The following is a 20,638-nucleotide window of genomic DNA, read 5'->3' as shown; positions in this document are numbered from 1 at the left end:
TCAGTGAGAGCTGATTAATAGAGTTTTGAACGCAGGGCTTAGAGTAAAGAATTGTGACTGCACCCAAAATGGATCAAATTATAGCCAGTACAATAAAACAGTGCAACAGTTCCTTCATCAGACTGTTCTGACAGCAAGAAGCCCTTTCTTCATCTTTTCTGACATGATTTTAAAATATGAATGAATGTCCATCTCTTCTCCTGCTTTCCCATTGTGAGATGTTGTTCATTGTCTATTCCTCTTGCTTGTTACTGTCTGTGTTTTCTCCCTGCAAGACTATTTTTACCTTCTCTGTTTCCCTGGCCGGCCTCTTCCTTAGGCTGACAAGCGAAGTTTGCCAGATTCGGACAAAGCCATTTTGGATATTCTGGAACATGACCGTAAGGAGGCACTAGAAGATCGTCACGAGTTGGTCAACAAGATCTTTAATCTCCAAGAGGAGATTCGTCATGTGGAGGACCTGAGAGACAAGGTGAGAAATGGCAGGATAGAAAGATGGAATATCTCAAGCTAGTGCCCAAAAGGCCTTTGAGAGCGATGGTGGTAACGTTGTGTCATCTCCAGTATCTCGAAGAGAAAGAAGATTTGGAGTTAAAGTGTTCAACACTAGGAAAAGACTGTGAGATGTACAAGCACCGTATGAACACTGTGATGATACAGCTGGAAGAGGTGGAAAAGGAGCGAGACCAGGTATCTAGCACTTAAAATGGGGAAAATCAGTAGGGAAAGCCTGAGTCTCATACGTGTCACTTTGGGGAATCGTGGGTAATTGGACCCAAAATACCATTAAGAAAAAAGACAGTTACAAGAAGTTGCTACTTGTTGGAATTTACATTACAGTAATTAAACACAGGATAATATTGGGTTGTTTCCACAGTGTAGCATCTGGCAGGCAGGACCAAGATCTTCACAACAGCTACCGCAGGCTTTAAATTCATGTCAAGTCGTCCGGTTTGCACTCCGGAGCGTTTTGCCACCAGCCAAGAGGGAGCTGGAAATGCACCACCCTCATCAACGTAAATTTTAATGGTGCAAGTGTGGCCCATCCTGGTCCTAACTGCTGTGTTAATTGGTGAATGGTTACCGTTCTGAAGTCCCCGTTCCAAATACCTTACAAGCAAACGCAGCAGGAGAACGTACCTGGTGCCCGGGTGCCAAAGAGGTTTGTTCTCTCCGCTGCAGGCGTTCCGCTCGCGCGATGAGGCTCAGACGCAGTATTCGCATTGTCTCATTGAGAAAGATAAATACAGGAAGCAGATTCGAGAGCTGGAGGAGAGAAATGATGAACTCCGGATTGAGGTGGTCCGGAAGGAAGCTTGTATTGTCAACCTGGAGTGCAAACTCCGGCGGCTCTCTAAGGACAATAATTTTCATGACCAGGTAGGGCTGAGGGATACAGATATTAATTCCTTTTTTAAGACTTGCTCTTAAAAAACATTTTGGTGTGGAAGGGAGAGGGGACTCTTTTAATTCCCTCCATGAATTAACTGAAAAAAAGAACCCACTAAAAGTCAATTTTGTGAGTTCTTCAATACAGTGGGGTTCAAGTTGTCTGTGTCATGCCTGTAGCTGGCATTCCACAACTTGGTTTTAAATGGAAGGGAAGGAAATGCAGAAGGACAATTAATTTCTACAGTGGGGCAGAAACTACAAATACTTTTGAGGAACATGCCCCAGTGAACAGAAATCCCCACAAATGTCAATATAAATTACTGATTTGGGTCTGGAGCCACATTCTGTGTGAGTTTCTGAAGCACTGGAGTCACGGAAAGTTCAATCAGATTGCTCTAAAGGGAGGTTATGAGGACTTGAATCAAACTTGTCTCAGAAATGAAGTATTTCCTTCTGATCTTCAGAGTTTGCCACGGAATCTACCCATTACTATTATCTCCCAGACCTTTGGGACTCCCAGTTCGAAAGCCAATGGGCAGGAAGCAGATGACTCCTCCACTTCTGAAGAGTCTCCAGAAGACAACAAATTCTTCTTGCCTGATCAAGCTCGACTCAAGAGAAGAGTGAATCTGAAGGGAATCCAGGTGCGTCTTAATGTGAGGCTGGAATGATACAGTGCAGGGACTGTTCGAACTAAGAGACATAGTGCATGTTGCGGCCATGCCTCTGCAAGTGCTCTGCTATAAAGAACGGATTTGTATGTGACAGTGGACTGACAGTTTTTGCCCTGTGGTGATTTGCATTTTGAGGAGCAGATGTAATCAAGCTTCATGGACTATTTTCTGCCCCTTCTCTCAGTTTTGTGTGTTCCTGTTGCTTCCACTCATTCACATTCTTGGAGCATTGTCAATAAATGGATTCTTTGCCTCCTTAACAGTAGAGAAAAAAAGTGACATAATGCCTGAAGTCCAGCACACAAGTAACTGAAGGTGGAAAATGAAGCATTGGTGGAAAACCTCACATCAGCTGGAAGGAATAATAGAAAGAAATGGACACAATCTAGAGCAAAATTAACTGCCTAATTTAGAATTAAATTATGGCAATTTCCTCTTACTTGAAAGTAAGGGGTAGCATGAGTTAGGTCCATGATTTCCCCGACTAGCTGCATTTGTACAGCTATTATCTGATGCTGTATTCATAAATTGTACATAATATACAATCTAACATTCAGGGGTTTGAGCTTCTCTTTCCTTTCATCTGCATTTGAATTCTCCCTGCCCTTCATAACCTTTCTGAGCTCTGACTGTCATTATTACTTATGGCAATAGAGCTGCATTTTTCACATTGCACACTCCAAAAGGATGCCTGTTGTATTAACAGCTGCCTGAAACCAGTCCCAAGGCACCCACTTCACCTTTTGTCTCTTTGTTCCCTCAGCAGAATCTGGAAATTGCAATGCATTTGGGCCAGACTTTTGGAAGTAGTTAGGTAACTAACTCTCATTCACTGCAGTGGCATTTAGATACCTAAATGTCTTCTAAATTTGGGGTTCTGTTGTTTAAAGGAGGGCAAATATATTTCAGCGTAACAGTGGAAAAAAAAGGTGAAAATACCTGGCTTACAGTGTGTGGCAAATGTTCTGCATTTGTGTTGATTTTTGTCCTCTTTTTTCAGATAAGTCCAAGAGCTAAATCCCCTGTCAGCATGAACAAAACATCAGAGTTTCAAGGTCAGAAAGAGCACCCGTGTCCTCATGTCCTTATTTCTTTCTGTTGCTTTGTCTCACTCAATCTCTTTAAGTTGTTTTAATGAATATGCCAACTGGGGATATTCTGTAAGTCAAGTCCAAGTCAGTAAAATAGACAGTTTCTCCCATAGTGAACAGTGTCATAATATAATGTGTTCTACCTGAATGTTCTCTCCATCCAAAAATACCTTCACAGACACACAGTATTGCATCCCATAGCTCACCTAAATTTTCTGTTTACTCAGTTTTCATTTTAGTTTACAAAAATTTTCAAGTCATTGGTGTAATACCTGTACTAAAAGTCATTATACTATTCTCTTTTTGCTGTTGGAAAAAAAGCTGAAAAGGCTCTAATCTAGTGATTGTCTAATGAGTTCCTTTGTCCTTCAGCAAAAATGAGTTAATTTTCAATCTCAAGCATTAAAAAGCTTGGGGGGAGGAAGGTTAAGCCACCTATCAGCCAGCTGCCAAGTTACCAAATTTGTTGCTGTATACTCACATTTGAGCTACTCCTAATTCCTCTTATTTATGCAGCACTGTTCTCAAAACAAACACCATCTTAGGCAGCAACTTCCTTTACTTGCTGTGTGTGGCACCATGCTCACCGATGTACAAAATAGGACGGGAAATATGGTTCCTGCTGCAAGATATTGCATGTTAAACAGTATTTTTGGCATCAGGTAATGTGCAACAAATTAGAGGTGCTGAGGAAGGGAGGGGAAGGAGCCCACAGAGACATTCGCACCGTCCTACCTGGGGCTGCGAAGGGATCTCAAGCTGCTTGGTCCCTGTTGTAAATTTTTTGTTGTAAAAAATAGTGTAATTCAATGAGACAACCTCATTGCAGACTACCAGATTCAGGTGGTGAAGCTAAAACATAAATGAATAAAACAATCCTTCTTTAATTTGTCAGAGAGTTTTCATAGATCTGGAAATGACCTACAGGACAGAGTTGAAAGACAAAGTTGGCAGGAGGTTGTCGGGAGTAGCATCATTTCTGTGCTTTGTCGGGAGCGGACGGGGAAGGAACAGGAGCCAAGCGCTCCCTGGGGCCTCTGCCCAGGGCAGGGACACGGGATGAGCCGAAATGGAAAGATAACCTCAGTGTTGTTGCAAATCTGTGAAAGACTCTGTGCTGAACGTGATCTGACCCATTCCCTGTGCTGTCTGTATTGTTTCATCAGTCAGAGCGCAGGATGAAGACGGGGCCGACGCCAGCAATGGCCGCACAGACACGAGCTCCTCGAATTCCGTTTCCATCAGTAACTCCATCAGCAGCTGTGAAGTCAGCAAAATTGTAAGGAGCCTTTAGATGCACGTTGCTTGTCTGTGACCGTCTTCCCCAACGTGGCTCAGAACTTTCATAGCCCAGTTTTGTAGCACTTCCCTGGCATCCCAGCTGTGATCACATTCAAGGCTCTAGTCTGACGCTTCCTTAATCCTTTTATCAGCATTTTGTTAGAACCATGTTATTAGCCTTTTGCAAACTCACAGAATTGGTTTATGTTTATTTAAGTATATTTCAAAGGTATTTATGACCTCTCACTGTCTCCTTATGCCATTTCACATTTACTGCTAGGAGGAAGAGATTTTCTTTAAAAGATGCTATGTAATTTATATAAGAAAATTTTCAGGGTTTTTTTGAGTTCTTAGTGCCTTTCCTGTCTAAAAGTAACAGTGAGTGAGAAAAGGGGTGCAGATCACAGCTGGAAATTTCCGCATACCATAACCAAACCATTTCTTCCCTGCTTGCTGTATCCCCATAATTTCCTAAGGTAGATATTCCATTGTGCGTATGTGAGCACCGACACAGCAGGACAAGCAGACAGAGAGAGTGCTCTTGCAGAGTGTTAATAACAAAGAACAAAACATCTTTCTAGAACACCGTGAAAAATGCTGCCCCCAGGAAATGAAAATTATACCCAAGAATAGCCAGGAAAGAACTCCCTGCCACTTGTAATAAGCTTAGGTGGGTTAGGAGTATTCTGTGGAATATCTGCTGGATATTTAGATGACTTATACTGTCTTCCCTCTAGTACAATTCAGACTTTAGTTTCCAGTGTACTAATTCAACAATTTAATGTAGGGAGATCTGTATTTTATTTCCTCATTCCTACTGTTTCTATATATAAGTATATATACATTCTGCTTTTCATCATCTTCCTCCTATGTGTCAGCTGTGGAACACATACGCCACACATCAAGGGTCAAGTTAAAATTGTTTGGTAAATCAGCCAATTACGTGATCAGAGAAAAAGGCACACAAGCCGTACATATTGCCAAAATCCTAGAATATATGAATATGAATGGTCTTGTATGTAGCATTCTAGACATCTGGAACCAACTTTTGGTACCATTGTGTGTGCTTCACCATGCAGAGTCCCACTGGCAAGCTAGCAGGCTAATGCTCCTGTAAGTTAGAAATAATAACACATTTAAGGCAGATGACCCTTCTGTCACTTTTTTTTAATTATTTTTTAAAGCAGACGCTGAGAAGTCGCAATGACAGTATCATGTCTACCACTCCTGAGCCTCCAGGAAATGATTCAATAGTCCGACGTTGCAAAGAGGACGCCCCTCATTGCAGGTAGGTAACCGTGCTGGTGGAACGTGCCCGGAACCTGTTGTCACAAGGAGGAGGTAAAAAGAGCCATAGATGTCCTTGTGTATGTCTCTAGTCGCAGAGCTTCTCTTAGGAGCAGAACTAACTTGCTAAACTTCTCAAGGCTGCAGTTCATTATCCCTCATTTTGCCCAAAACTCTCAGGAGTCTCTGGTAGTTCAGCTGGGATGGCACCACTGCAGGACCGACTTTTTAAATGTGCATAATAAGAAAAAAAACCTAAAATGACTAAAGCACCAGCACTGTTGGAGAACATGCTCCACCTTTGGAGAGCGATCTGGCTTCACCGTTTGCATCTCAGCTCCGTGCTGCCTGCGTCTGTGTCCCTGTCCTTTCCCTTCTCTCAAAGCCCCTCGTTCTCCTCCGTAAGCTGCCAAAACAGAGCAGAGCTGCTGGAATCTATGTGAGGAATGGGGGGCAGAAGTGGAGGGGGGAAGTGGTTTTTCTCGGGCTCAGGGCTCTGTATCTCAGCGCAGCGACGCGGGGAGGGAGGCGCATTGCCCTCTGCTTCACCTCCCGCTGCCGCTGCCACTTCGAAATCAGAATGGGAAGTTGGTGGCAGGAGGGAGAGAGAACTTGGCTGCCTCGCAGTCCCCTAAATGGCACTGACCCCTTTTGTAAGAGGTTTATAGCAATGCAATACGTGGGCGTGCTGTTCTGGTATCAATAGCGTGTTTGTATTGGAAATATCACAAGAAATAGATGCATTCCCTAAAGGTCCCAAGCAGAAGGAGAAAAGAACAAAGCCCCAGCAAACCAGTTTAGAATGAACCAACATATGAGGAGGGTTTAGATCTTTACTAGATCTATGCTTTAGATCAAATCGTTATTAGAACCTTATTTAGATTTTTAAAGCTCTTCAAAACAAACTCTTCTCTGGCAGACTGCCGCTTTTGCCTCTCTTTGTGTAAAGCTTTGCAAGACAGCTTTCCATTGAGGGCACCCGCAGGTTGTTCTCTCACACGGTTTTCTAGGCTGCTGAGGATTTAGGCAGAGTTTATTCTAATCTCCCCTAGGTTCTGCTATATTGTCCTCCAAGCCCCTTTTTAAAGTGTGTTGCATTAATTCAAGATGGAGAAAAAGGGTTGTTTTGTTAATTATTCGAATGTTTCATATTTCAGGTGCTTAACTTGAAAAGCCTTTGGCATGCCCGAACTTTTAAATATTTGCAGTATATTACAGCGTGCAGTAAAGATTACATGGATATTATTCATCTTGTAGTTTTATTTCACTACAGCCCTGACTATATCCTTTTCCATATGTTAAGGTCTTGGAAGACTGAGCTGTATTGAAATAAAATTTTCCTCAAATTAGATGTTCTTTCCCACTGGCACGTGGAAGGAAAAGGTACCCTTGAGCAAGGCCTGACTGTGACCTTGCTTTGTTGAGCTAATAATCACTAAAGTCAAGTAACTCAAGAGCACGCCCAAAAGTTCACTGTAGTTTATAACTTTTTAATTAGCCTGCTAAGGTTTTTTAACTTGCTTGTGAACATAATCCAAAATAATTGCTATTTGCATGCCAAGTTGCAGGTTTCACAGTTCATCTGATCTTGATTTGTGTGAAAAAAACATGAGATCATGATTTAATATGCAGGAAAAGGTGTATTCTTTTCCTGCTTATACATGGTGTAAAAATAGCTGATTCTCCCCACACTGGCTGCAAAAATTCACCCTTCACCTGGAGCCAAATATGAGGAATATCAGCTCCGCAGGAGACCTACAAATCATTCTGAATGGAAAAACAACAAGCTGTTATTTAAACAGCTTTGCAACCAAAGCACATGCTTTATTGATGTCCTTCTAGTGAAGCAGACAGGTCATCCACTTGTCTGGACATCCCCAATATCCCTGTAAGAGCAAAATTTGAGTGTATTTTAATTGTTTGCGTTTCAGGCCAACCAATCCAGTTGCCCTTAGCAGGAAATGTTGTGAGTGGGAGCTGGGCTGGGACCAGAGCCGTGGTTTAAGAGTTTCTGTGCAAAAGCTTGGTACACCTTGCCATTACCTTGCTGTAGGTATCTGAGTAACCATGCGAGGTACCATTAGGCTATTATAAAATGCTTCAAGGATTTTAAATCAAGCAGGTAAATTACTCCTTTACGGCTGCACCTCAGTCACTTCCCATGCATTCCCTCTGCCCATCAGTGAGCTCCTGGTACTTTTGGTCTGTCGTGGAAAAAAACATGTTGCAGTGTATATACAACACGTATTGTATTATGCAACTTGTTACCTCAGTCCTGAAGCAGGTGTGGTGTAATCAGGCGTGTGAGACCATCACTCAGCAGCTTCCCTTTGTCTTCAGCAAAATCTTCATTCCCTCACTGCTGTTGGCAATTCTTCCTTCTGAATCTCTTGCTGCTTCACATGCCTCCCGTGTTGGCTGACAAGCACTGTCTCCCTGCCATCTTGCTTATTTATTTGCAGCTGCATCATTGCCTAATGCAACACCCCCAACATCTTCCTTTTTCACAAAAAAAAGTTCCTCCTTCCGAATTTAACGAAAGCTGCTGAAAGTTGGAAAGTGAACAGCTTTCTCTTTCTTCCCCATTATCTCATGCTTTGATTTTAATTCCAGCCTGGTTGAAGAGGACAATGACAGCTTTGGATTTGATGCTCTGGAGCTAGATGGTAAGCAAGAGGATGTCATGTATATAGTTTAACTGTGAGATCTGTGTGATTAGCTCACCAACTACATATCCTGTCAAATAATCGACTCATGGTTTATGTGAGACTTGTAGTCTGAGAAAAAATCAAGTCAGTTCATCATAACAAGAAAGCAAAGGGGCAACTAGTGGTGAGAACAGGAAAGCAGTTATTCCTGAACAACTAAACGGGAGAAGGATTAGTCTGAAGGAATAGATGGAGGATGCTTGGATGAGGTTTGCAAGTTGATAAGAATGCTTCCAGCCTTAAAATAAGGAAAGCATCAAACTGAAAGGGGAAGGAGCAAAGAAGACAGAGCCAGATTCTTCTCGGTGCTGCCTAATGAAAGCAGAAGAGAAAACGGGCACAAACTGAGGAACAAGCAATTCCAGTTAAACAGAAAAAAAAAAAAAAAAAAAAAGCTTTTTTACTCTTTTTTACTGTGAGGGTGGTCAGACACTGGAACAGGATTGTCCAGAGAGGTTGACTTGACTCCATCCTTGGAGATATTCAAAACCCAACTGGCCAAGTGCTGAGCAGTCTCCTCTGGCTGACCCTGCTTTGAGCAGGGGGTGACCAGACAGTCTCCAAAGGTCCCTTCCAACTTGCTCTTCTGTGCCAGTGATCAGGTAGGTCCCATAAGTGAGGCTGCCATTCCTTGCCGTGGCCTGTAGACATGGGTCATGACTCGGCATCAGGAATTTCCTCCTTCAGCTTTGCCTGGGATCAACCAAACATTCATTTTTTGCCCTTTTCCATCTTTTTCATTCTGTCTCAGACTCGTTTTCACTCTTGTTGCTCTTTTCAGATGACAGCCATGACAGGCAGTCACATGGAGCTCCTTCGGTGCACTCTTCTTCGTCTTCTCATCAGTCGGAAGGCCTGGATGCCTATGAGCTTGAACATGTCAACTCCATATTCAGAAAGTTCTCTCTGGAAAGGTATTTGAGACACCAGTTTACCTACCTTAGAGACTGAGGGGAAAGGCTGCTATAGTAGAGATCCTCCATTTATTTATTAGTTGCTGAAGATACAATAGCAGGAATATGATGTCACAAGTTGTTATTTGACACAAATATCTCATGATACTGTGCTGTCTTTACTTCTTTATGTCAGCAGCAGTATAACATGTTATTTTGGAGCGCTTTCATGTGCTGTAAACCAATGAAGTTCATCCTAAAATTTCAAAAACTTCAAGGCAGACAAAATGTTCGAGAGGCTTAAATTTATCCTTGTGATCTCGTTATCTTGCTGCCACAGGTTGCTAAGTGAGGTACTGTTACACATCTGAGCGTGTAATACACACTCAGTCATGTCAGAGCACTTGAAGCCCTCCAGATGCTCTTCTCCAGAACTTAGGCAGTGATGAGAAGGATTTCTCTTAGAGTCCTTAGATCCTAGTGCTTGATAACATTAGAAGGTTATTTACATCTCCCATTTATCATGCGTGCGCTTAACTCTGGACTGATAATTAAAATTGAGATAACTGTCTGCCTGTTGCTTCCTTTCATGAACACAGACCTTTTCGTCCCTCTGTCACATCTGTGGGTCGCGTTAGAACCACCTGCCACACTGTCCAGCGCGTGACGCTGAATGGAGACAGTCTCAACTCGGAAATCACTCTGGTTGGGGGTAATGACAAAGGGAGCTTTGTTAGCGCTGTCAAGGCCGGATCACTCGCGGAGAAAGCAGGCCTTCGGGAAGGACACCAGCTCCTACTGGTAAGCATGAAACAATAAACAGTCTTGGATGTCTGTCCACCTACATGCACACACACTCATCACAATACTTCCCTTTGTTCTTTCAACTTGTATTAATGACAAAGCATATGACTCACGCCGAAGAAAATCTGCTGTTGACTATGAAAATATTGGAGAATAACCTTCATGGTCATCCAACACGTGCACACGCTTTCGCACTTTATGGTAGCTCTGAGCAACCGATGCTTTGTTTAGTGCTGTATTGTGTAGTACAGCCCCTTTAAAAACACCAGAATGGGGTTTGCTCTCGACTACCCACTACTTTCCTGCCTGAAAGGATGTTCATGCTACTTAGCTTAGCGTGACGACTCCTCAAGTGTTCTTTAGTGTGGCCTGTTCTGGGACTGGTCATGTTATAATGAGAACGGATACAGCTGCAATGTGAATGGGAAGAAGGGCTGCACACCTGCATAGCTGTCCCCAGCATCACAGAAGCAGGAGTTCAATGGTGCTTCTGCTAAGTTGCTTTTTGCTTAGCTTTCCCTCCATTGCCAATGTTTCCAAACTATTTTCCTATTAAAATGCCTCCAGAGGGGCAAAAAATTCCACAACTGACATTCCTGCACCACTTACTACTGGGAAGCCTGAGATTGTCGAAGAGCTGTAGTTCTGTTGGCTGCTAGCATTCTTCATTGGAGAGAAAAGAAATTAAATAAGTAGAATGTAGAATGAAATCTACCTTGGTAGCAAGGTATCTGCATTGTTTAATCAGAAAAAGATTGTCGCTTTTAAAAAATGATATAATTGACTCAGAGATCGAACCCACACTGGAGACTAATATTTCTTTCATATCTAGTTGGAGGGCTGCATCAAAGGGGAAAATCAGAGTGTTCCCTTGGATACTTGCACAAAGGAAGAAGTTCACTGGACAATTCAGAGGTGCAGTGGTCCAGTAACACTCCAGTATAAATCAAATCACGAAGGTAAGACCAAAAGTATTTCTCATCTCAAATAGTTCCCGGTCTATTATACTAACTAGTCTGGATGAGCATGACAGAACCTGAATATCCTTTGTATTGGTATAAATCTGAAGCACGTCCACTGGTGATAATTATAGGTACGCTGTGTAACTGCTCCAGCTTTTAGGTTTGTGACTGGGAACAAAAAAAGCCCATATGCTCGTCACTATAGGACTCCGAAGAACTTACATGGGGGGCAACAACACCACGCTCACAAAACACAGTGAGCGCATTTTTATGTACAGTTTTCTGTAATACAATGTGGTGAGCTGAATCATCTTTATCCAGCTGAAGTCAATTTAGCATTTACCTGATGCAGTTGCTCTGTTTATTAACTTTGTGGCTTTATCGTATCTTTAACAGCTGGAGCTCCTGTGTGGTGAACAGAATTTGATTTTAGTGTTCATGGCCTGTAATGATAATTTCAGGTTATGGATCAAAAATTACCTTCCAGAATCCATTTTTTACTGGTGTGTATGAATTTGTGGTGGTTTTTTTTGAATGCTGGTTAGAGAATTTCAGCTGCATAGATCACACAGGAAGTGATGTCTTTGATTTTCTTTGATGTTTTCAAAGGTAGGAAAGACTATTGCAATTTTTTTGAGCACCACTTAACTGCAGATAAAGCATGTTATAGATTGTGGGAGTGCCAATTAGAGATAATAATAAAGGGAATAGCTTGTCATTAAAATCAGTGGCAGAACTCAAGCTGTACTTACAGGATAGAGCTACAGCTCTATCTGCATCTTTGTTGAGAAGTTCTCTGTTTCACGGGTCATGTGTGGAGTAGTGAAAATGGAGTTACCTAAAAGTATCATTATAATGAGAATATTCTCACGGATTCTGATTCCAGCAGCGTGACCTTTTGCTGAATCAATGCCTCATTAGCGTCTTTAAGGTGCAGGACCGTAGCCTTGTTGTAAGCAGTGGAACTGCTCTAGAAGTATCAACGCTCTCTCCGAGGAGCCCCAGACATCTGTGCTGTGTGTTTCTCCCAGAGGATGCCCAGGAATGCGGCGACACCGAGCTGGTGACACCTCACCCCTTCCTTCCTTGCTGCAGGTTACCGAAAACTGCTGTCGGAACTGGAGGAAGGGCTGATCACATCGGGGGACTCGTTTTATATCCGCTTGAACCTGAACATCTCCAGCCAGCAGGACTGCTGCACCCTGTCGGTGAAGTGCGATGAGATCGTGCATATTCTGGACACCATGTACCAGGGGAGGTGCGAGTGGTTGTGTGCCAGAGTTGATCCTTTCACCGACAGGGACCTGGAAATGGGGACCATTCCCAGCTACAGCAGGTGAGTGTGGTGCTGAGCGACCACGGCTGAAAGCAGGGGTTTCGTCAACAAATGAATTAATAACTGCTGTCAGGAAAGACGTACGTGTCTTAATTTTTGAGATAAGGCCTGGTGATGTTAAGCTGTAATATGAGCTATAAAGCTTTAGAAAGGAGACTCCAGGTGTTACCTGAAAGAATAACGTGGGTTTCTCAAAAAGTATCATAGGAAAACATGCCATGGAGATTCTTTTCTTTAATCCCTAACTGCATTGCAGTCCTGCTCACTGTTTTGTTCCTGCATTTACTGTGTGGTTCAGTGAGTCCTCACTGCTATTTCTGTTTAATCTTTTCTGTAGGCACAGACCCATTGCAGCCCAGCCTTCTTCTGAGTGATTTCAAAGGTATCTTGATCTATGTGATTCCATCCTTTCTTTCAGAGCCCAGCAACTTCTTTTGGTGAAGCTGCAGCGGCTGATGCACAGAGGGAGCAAAGATGAGACAGAAAGCTCCTATAATACCCTTCGGGCACTCCGAGTAAGTATCTACAAACAAGGTCTTTGTAACACCTGTTACTCCACTGCTACCTGTTATCGTTATGTTAATTTTACAGAAAGTCCTTTTCACACTCTGAACAGGTTTTGGTTCTCCTGCGCAATGGGCACTTTATGTTTGCTTTAAATAATATTGTCCCTGGCAATGGACCTGGCTCCAACGCACTTATTAACCCTTCCAGCTCTGAGGAGTACATTTTAAAAGTCTAATATCTGTTCTGTCTTAGCTAATCCTTTTCATTCTTCTCTGTCTGTAAGCCTCTGATGCATCTTCATATCCACATGAAGAAGCAGCTGTGTCCTTGGAGTTAATAATCAGAATTATTTCTCTCCTACTGTAAACGAGCACCTAATCCACAGAGCTACCATTGCCCCATGTTAGAAAGACCCGTCTCTTCCAACCCACATGCTATGGAGAGGAGTGGGATTACCAGGTCTTCACACACAACAACTCTGCCGACTTCTCCTATTCCCTCAGTGGAAGTAATTTGATTTTTCTTTCTGTAGACCCAAGAATTCCATCTTTACATAATTAAAAACTTACTTCCTGGTGTATCAGTTACCATAAGTTATTTTTAGAGCTTGGGAGACGTACATGCTTCTGACATTTGCAGAGACACGGTAGCCACTGCTTGTACTTGATTTTAGTCAAGGTTAAGTGTCAGACGTTCCTTCTGTTCTCCAGTCTCCACTGATCAAAGGCACAGAGATACTGGCAGAGATGCTAGTTAAAGCAAAAGCTTTGCATGCTCTTTCTTAAGCTGTGAAGAGCAGTCTCTTGTAAAGAAAGGAATGTGGAAACAGGAGCAGTGTTTCTCGGTGTAGGCCATTTTATGTCTACAGTTTGCTTAGAACATTGTATTTGGGATATATATGAATCAGTCACTGTCCCTTTTATTGGAAATATAAAATGTCTGGCTTTGCTTTTTCTCGAATGCGGTGGTTTAAAAACAACACCAACACCACAAAAAAACCAACAATAAACAAAAAAAAAGGGAGGAACTGACAAATTCTTGTGTTATTTTTTCCCAGAATACATTGCAGCCAGAGGAGCCTGCCCCGCAGAACGACCCAAAAACCAGTCCTCGCCTATCCCGAGCAAGCTTTCTTTTGGGCCAAATATTACAGGTAATAAAGTTCAAATCCTCAATGCAATGTCTGAAATAGTGGGTCTGAAGAGCAGATATTCTCAGGCTATCCTAAGGTCCTCAGAAACCCCACCTCAGGTACAGAGGTTGTATCGGGATTTCTTCCTATTGAAAAGAGATTTAATATATGAAAAGGATCAATGGGTTGTGTGTTCTTAACTGCTCTTATGTCGTGGGGTGTTTATTTTTAAGTGCATGCCTTCCATTACTAGTATAGCTTGATTAATCAGACATGTATGTGCTTTGCTTGAACCATGAGCACAAATCCATTGGGCTAAAGACCAAATCCCCAAGTCTCTATGAGATGAGGTTCCATGAGAAAATAGTCCTTTAATTGTAGGTCAGTGACTCCAAGTGTGACAGAGACTGTGTGGGCGAAGGACAAAAAAGTCTTGTGAAGGAAGCTGGTTAGCAAGTATACAGGAGGAGGGATTAATATTTCGATAGAGGAATAATTGGGTGGATGGGGAATGAAAGCATGAAGCCTATTTCTCAGTGTAAAAATGCCCCATTTGGGAGGTTTTAAGTCTCTCTGGTACAGCAAGGAAGAGTCAGAGTTTGGGGTATAACCTGTGATACTGTTGTCCAAACCCTCAGCGTGGGTGTGTTACTGCAGACACATCAGTGCTTGTACTGGCTATAGCAGGGAGCTCTGTGAAGAAAAAGAACATGCTGCTTAAGAGCAGAGAACAAAATAAGAAATCCCAAAGGGGATTAACAAAGGCTCTGAATCAGATCTATGATATTTAAAGAGCCTTAGAATTCAGTCAGCAGATCCATGGAGTCTTGTCTTTGATAGACGTTGGTAATTCACATCTCGTAGATAACAAGTGTGGGCTGATGAATACATGGGAAAATAAAGAATGTAAGAGATGAGGGTCAAATCTCTTTGTTCACCTTTTCAGTTTGTCAGTAGGTCTGAAAACAAATATAAGCGTATGAATAGCAATGAGCGAGTCCGTATCGTCACTGGCTGTCCCTCTGGTCTGGCGCGGACCTCATCTGAACCAAAGAAGACGTTGCCTGATAAGCTGGAAGGTATGGATGTAAAATAGTAAGAGCTTTTACACACACGGTACTGATACAAAGGCCGCCTACACAACAGCATGGCTGTGAAAGATACGTTATAGGTCTTTCCTATTACCAGCTTCTGTGCCCCACCCTGTGCAAAAATTCTACAGCGCTTGTGAACCAAAACGCTGATTTTGCTAAAAGTGCTTGGAGCACTAAACCTTCCTGAGCAAGTTTAGGACACTGAACCTTCCTGTTTGGTTGGCAGTTCTTCATAGGTGCTTTCTTGCTTTTTGTCCAAAAAGACATTTAACTCCAAGTAAGTCAAGCTAATAAGCAGAAAGATTCTTCAAGCAAGTATCGTGTTAAACTATGAAATAATGTCTTGAAAGCAAAAGTCACTTCCATTATTTAGTATTAGGTTGGACATGATACTATTAGATATATAGTAAAGGCAACCCTGGCAAAAGAGAAAGCAAGGACCAGCATGACTAACCATGTCATTTCTGGTTCATGTGTTTGTCCTTTTTCTTCAAATACCGATGGAGAGGAAATCAGAGGATAAATGTCTTGTTCATCACTCAGATTTGGATTCCGCAAGTGAAATCAATAAGAGGCTCAGCCTGATCCCGTATAGCTTGGTGAGGCCAATCCACTGCGAGCGCAGGCGCCCCGTCCTTTTCACTCCCACCATGCTCGCCAAGCCCTTGGTACAGAAGCTTCTCAACTCTGGAGGTGCCCTGGAATTCAACATATGCAAGCCAGGTAATGGGATGACTGTTAACCCTCGCTGCTGGAAATATGAACACGCACATATAGATATATAGATATAGATATAGATATATATATGCACGCACATGTGGGGACATGCACATGTGATAGTTTATTTGAGGTACTTCAAGTCACATCAGAGTGATGTGTAGCTATAAATCCTGCTCCTTGAGAATATCTGCGATATTTGAATGTTTTTGAGACAGGCAGTGCACACGGCTGTGAGGTTCTGTGTCTATGAATATTACCCATTTGTGTGCCGTGTGGTTGCTAGGATGCCCCTCAGAGACTGGAATGCTGCGAGTGCTCTTTGTGTTTGCATACTGTTTGCATACTGCACATCTAGGCAATGTGAAATTTTGATTAATTTGTTTCTAGTATTTGCTATTATGAGGAGTATCTTCCCTAGAGCAACTTTAGGTTTCTGTCTCGTCCAAGGCTGTGAAGATTGTGCATTTGATCTGCTCAAAAGACTGATTTTCTTCTATGCTAAGTATTTACTATTAAAGCAATATGCAATGCCGTGATTGCTGTAGGGCAGGATTGTATACAACACAGCATTAAACACAGCTGACGTTTCATTTTTACACTAGCGTTGAATACCCACCACATAGAATGCAGTCTTACAGTTATCCAGACAGAGAAACTGGAAAGTTAAGTGTTATAATAAATATCCCCTGTCTGGCAACATAAAACAAAAGCTTTGATGTAGAGCTGCAATTCACAGAGGGGCCAGTACCACACATTGCAACCTAAGCCAAATTTTTTGAAACTTTAAACACAAATGTTGGAACACTAAATCCTTGTTTTAGGAGCCTGTACTGAAGCGACCTTCTTTTTTTAGCACTTCTCAGCATCCTCCAGCCCTGAAATGTTTCCATATAACATTAGGTGCTGGAATTGTATTTACTGTTTTAATTTAATGCCCTCATAGTGTTGTAGTAATTGCCCAAGGCCTCACTGGTGCAGGATAGAGCTGAGCTGCTCAGCTGTGATCAGATTAAGCTTTAATTGAATTCAATGGAAGAAATGAGGCAGCTGTTAAGACAATTCATCGCTCGTCCTCTTTCCCTGAACCATCCTTACGTCCTGTGTGAAGTACTATTGGATAGTTTTCCAGGTGTTCTGTTGTTGTAATGTTGATTTTGTCCTCATCCACATCTCTTTCCAGATATTGTAACAAAGGAGGAGTTCTTAAGGAAGCAAAGAACGGAGACCGTCATCTTCAGCAGAGAAAAGAACCTGAACACATGTGAATGTATCGTACCTGCCAATATTGAGGCTGTCACTGCCAAGGTGCTCGGAATTCCCTGTATCCCTTCAACGGGCTGCCTGGGAATCTGTCTGCAGTGTGTGTTTCTTCCCTATCGAGACTAACCCATTTACAGTTGCATGTTCTCTCTCTTGCTTACCTTCAACCTCAGATTTGTATTTATTCTCCCAAGCGGCTTTTATTTGTGCTCTTGCTTTTCCTTTTCTTTTTCATCCTCTGCCACATCCTTTCATATTCTTGCTTATTCCCTGTGATGACCCACATTGATGCAGAAAAATATCTCTTCTCTTTTTTTAATGCTCCATCCCTTATTCAGTTCCTTTTCATATCATAAGTATATATGAATGTGCAAGAGCATAAGAGATACAAGGGCCTAGACAAAAGAAAGGATAGCCTGAAACACAGGCACAAGGGTGTACAGTGCAAAGATAACAATGTCAAAGCCAGAGATCACATATCTAGTAGAGCAGGTTTGATGCGCAGCATGGAAAAAAGAAGAATTAAAGTGTTGTTCTTTTTTCTCACAAGTAGCTGCAGCAGATGTTCTTTCTGAACAAAGAGCAAGTGTGTGTGTTTGTGTATATATGTAAAACTGGTATTTTATCATACTCTTCATCTTGAGATGAATCCATTTCTATTTTAAACCTTTCCAGAAAGCTATTAAGCTCAGCTGTTATTTGACTGACTGATTTTAACCCAGTAGGAGGAGTCTGGACTTTAAATGTATATTTGATTAGAAGGTTTTAAATCAGTGCAATGATAAATGGGGAGCTTTTCGGCTGACCCCATAAGGTGTGGATACCTTTATCTCAAGATTCCACAGCAGTGAACATTCCTTTGTCACACTGTTATGACTTTGTTTCTAGAACAAGCATTGTCTCCTGGAAGCTGGAATAAGCTGCACAAAGGATTTAATCAAAGCCAAGATATATCCTATTGTTCTCTTTATCAGAGTCTCAGAGAAAAACATCAAGAGGTTCAGGTAACGTATCAAAACTTTTGCATATTTGATATTCTGTCTTATTCGGTGAATAATTCTCCATTTCAATAGTGTTCTCACTGAGAGCCTCTTTTCATCTAGCGCTTCTATGTGTACTATTTCCTCACGTGACTCCTTCCTGAAATCTTACAACCAGGGAAAGCAGGAATTCCCCAAATCCAGCACTCTTTGGTGTCACTGATAGCAATGAGCGTTGTGGGAGGACGACACTGAACAATATGTGGTTTTCTCCATGCTCAGCACTCCCACAGCGTTTCTTACGGTAACGCTGGCTGGAAGAGGAGAGCTCGTAAACACTTGCACCCTCCCTGCCTTCAGTCCTCTTAAATAGTTTCCCCATAGCAAATATTTTTCCTCGGGGGCAGCATGGAGGTAAGAGGAGGATAGACCTGAAGTAGCTGTATTCTCCACTGCTTTTATTGCTTGTACACTCAGTGCAAAATAAATCCTTGATGGGACAGCTGGGACCTCAGGATTAACTTAAAAGGTAAGACTTTTATTTTTGGTCTGCTCATTTGATACAGGAAATTATTGCCGAAGCCGGAGACTGAAGATGAGTTTTTACGTATGTGTCGTCTGAAGGAGAAAGAACTGGAAGCGCTGCCGTGTCTTTATGCCTCTGTAGAGGCAGATGCATGGAGCAGTATTGAAGATCTTATCCGAACAATAAAAGACAGGATTGGAGAAGAGCAGCGTAAAGTCATCTGGATAGATGAAGATCAGCTATAAAAAACAGTAAGTCAAATGGAGCTCTTTGGTGACAAAAGGACATACCCAGGTGGAGCAGGGGCTTGCAGATTTCTCTGATTCGGTGCCCAGCGCTCGCTCCTGTTTTCCCCCTTGCTGGCTGGGGACTTGCTGCTGGCAGAATTGGTGCGTGGAATGGAACTGGAGCTGTGCTGAGCAGCCGGCGGCGCGGACGCTGGGGATCCGGGACGTGGGGCACAGCACAGCCACCACCACAGCGTCTGACCACCGGCATCTCTAACGGGACAGCAGCTGCTTAACGTGCGAGAAGGACAGAGATCTTGAGACGGAGCTTGGGGTAATTTATTATGCTGAAAATATGGATCTCATTTGTCTCACTGAAAATTTGTGATGAGACCAGATAAGTGGAATAAAGCCTGGGGACTGGGTTAAAGGATACGGAGTTGAGATATACCTCACACACACCCTGAGGTGGGATCCTGAACATACTCAATTAAGGAAGCTGAAGGCTGGTTGGTAGCAGGAGAAACACTACTGCTGATGGCCATAGCTGCTCTGTAGCCCTGTTTTTCCATAACCATTTTAATCAGAAGATAATAAAATAGCTATTCTTCCTGGCATTAATTAAAATGACTATTTTCCATTTTTATACCCCCGTTCTACGTAACAGTTTTACAGGTTTTCTTTTTAGTCTTGGCACTTACAGGAAAATAGATTCCACTGTTCCAGCGGCACATTAGGTCTTTCCAATCTCTTTCATTTCGTTTATCCTCGCATCTGCATTGTATTCATTTGTACATCTCTCCATTTCAAATGTTTTTTACTTATGGAAAATACCACGGTGCCTTCTCCAGGCAACAGGTTTCTCTGTTTCTCCACTGAAATCCGTATTTTTATACAACATCGTTGCCTGCCAACACGCCTGCTCTCAACAGGAGGGACTGTGCTGAGAGGAAGGAAAGGAGAATTTCATAAGGCAGTAATCACTGCCAGCCACTCAGTCCTTGACCTCTCTGCCATGAGTGACAGCAAGGAGACCACTGAGCGTCACACTGTGCTGTGGCCAAGTAGGAGAACATTTTCAGAAGTGTGTGCGTAACGTAGAAGGCCACATTTTCAAAAGCACTTAACTCCTGAGGGAGTTTGAGCTCCACCGATAACAGGTGGGACTTAGACTCCTAAATCTCTGAAGTCTTTTACTATTTTTCCTCTATACATTAAACACTGTATTGAGACTGCCAAACTGATTGAATAAAACTGACCAGATAATAATGTGATCTGAAATGCAATAAAAATTCACCTACAGATGAAGAGTTGCACATTCCATTATTCTTAGATCCTTCATGCCTTGCCATATCCCTCCCTTTTAAGATGCGTTTAGTAACAAATTTGCCTTTGCTTCTGTGTTCATCCCAAGTCCCCCATCTTGGTGCTTCAGGCTGCTGTGCAGCAGCTGCCAATCAAAAGACAAATGGAATCCAAACAAAACATCTGGCCTGGTAGCCTTCCTAGATTGTCTTTGCAATGAGCTTCTGATGTTGTGGGTGCCTCTCAGGTAGACGGGGTCAGCCCGTGTTAACTTGTGCAATTGTGCTTTTCTGCTCTTTTATGCACGTCATTTTTTAACTAATGGTACCTTCTGGAAGTCATTTGTGTCACTTTACATCTAACTTTCTGTTGTGTTTCTCAAATTATTAATGTTTGAAAGACTCTTGGTAGCTGGCATTCCTCAGCGAATAGCTCTTTACCTGCTCAGTGCCATCTGGA

The 20,638-nt window shown here is 42.5% G+C and overlaps 1 protein-coding gene across 1 annotated transcript in view; it reads left to right on the top strand.

Annotated features, from left to right (window-relative positions):
- Positions 1-20,139, top strand: part of CARD11 (caspase recruitment domain family member 11) — a 44,170-nt gene extending 24,031 nt beyond the window's left edge. Inside the window, exons 6-24 of the mRNA XM_082064260.1 lie at positions 320-472; positions 565-690; positions 1,183-1,380; positions 1,857-2,036; positions 3,067-3,121; positions 4,324-4,436; positions 5,623-5,726; positions 8,339-8,391; positions 9,215-9,347; positions 9,926-10,127; positions 10,963-11,089; positions 12,188-12,428; positions 12,847-12,943; positions 13,993-14,088; positions 15,014-15,146; positions 15,705-15,884; positions 17,062-17,186; positions 18,030-18,145; positions 18,688-20,139. Of these exons, the coding sequence (XP_081920386.1) occupies positions 320-472; positions 565-690; positions 1,183-1,380; positions 1,857-2,036; positions 3,067-3,121; positions 4,324-4,436; positions 5,623-5,726; positions 8,339-8,391; positions 9,215-9,347; positions 9,926-10,127; positions 10,963-11,089; positions 12,188-12,428; positions 12,847-12,943; positions 13,993-14,088; positions 15,014-15,146; positions 15,705-15,884; positions 17,062-17,186; positions 18,030-18,145; positions 18,688-18,892 (2,637 nt within the window). The 3' untranslated portion in view covers positions 18,893-20,139. The remainder of the gene's footprint in view (positions 1-319; positions 473-564; positions 691-1,182; positions 1,381-1,856; positions 2,037-3,066; positions 3,122-4,323; positions 4,437-5,622; positions 5,727-8,338; positions 8,392-9,214; positions 9,348-9,925; positions 10,128-10,962; positions 11,090-12,187; positions 12,429-12,846; positions 12,944-13,992; positions 14,089-15,013; positions 15,147-15,704; positions 15,885-17,061; positions 17,187-18,029; positions 18,146-18,687) is intronic.
- The last annotated feature ends 499 nt before the right edge of the window (positions 20,140-20,638 follow it).

This window comes from Streptopelia decaocto (assembly GCF_964273445.1).
Source record: "Streptopelia decaocto genome assembly, chromosome: 13".
Lineage (NCBI taxonomy): Eukaryota > Metazoa > Chordata > Aves > Columbiformes > Columbidae > Streptopelia > Streptopelia decaocto.
The sequence above is the reverse complement of the archived record's forward strand: the minus strand, read 5'-3'. Positions and strand labels throughout refer to the sequence as shown.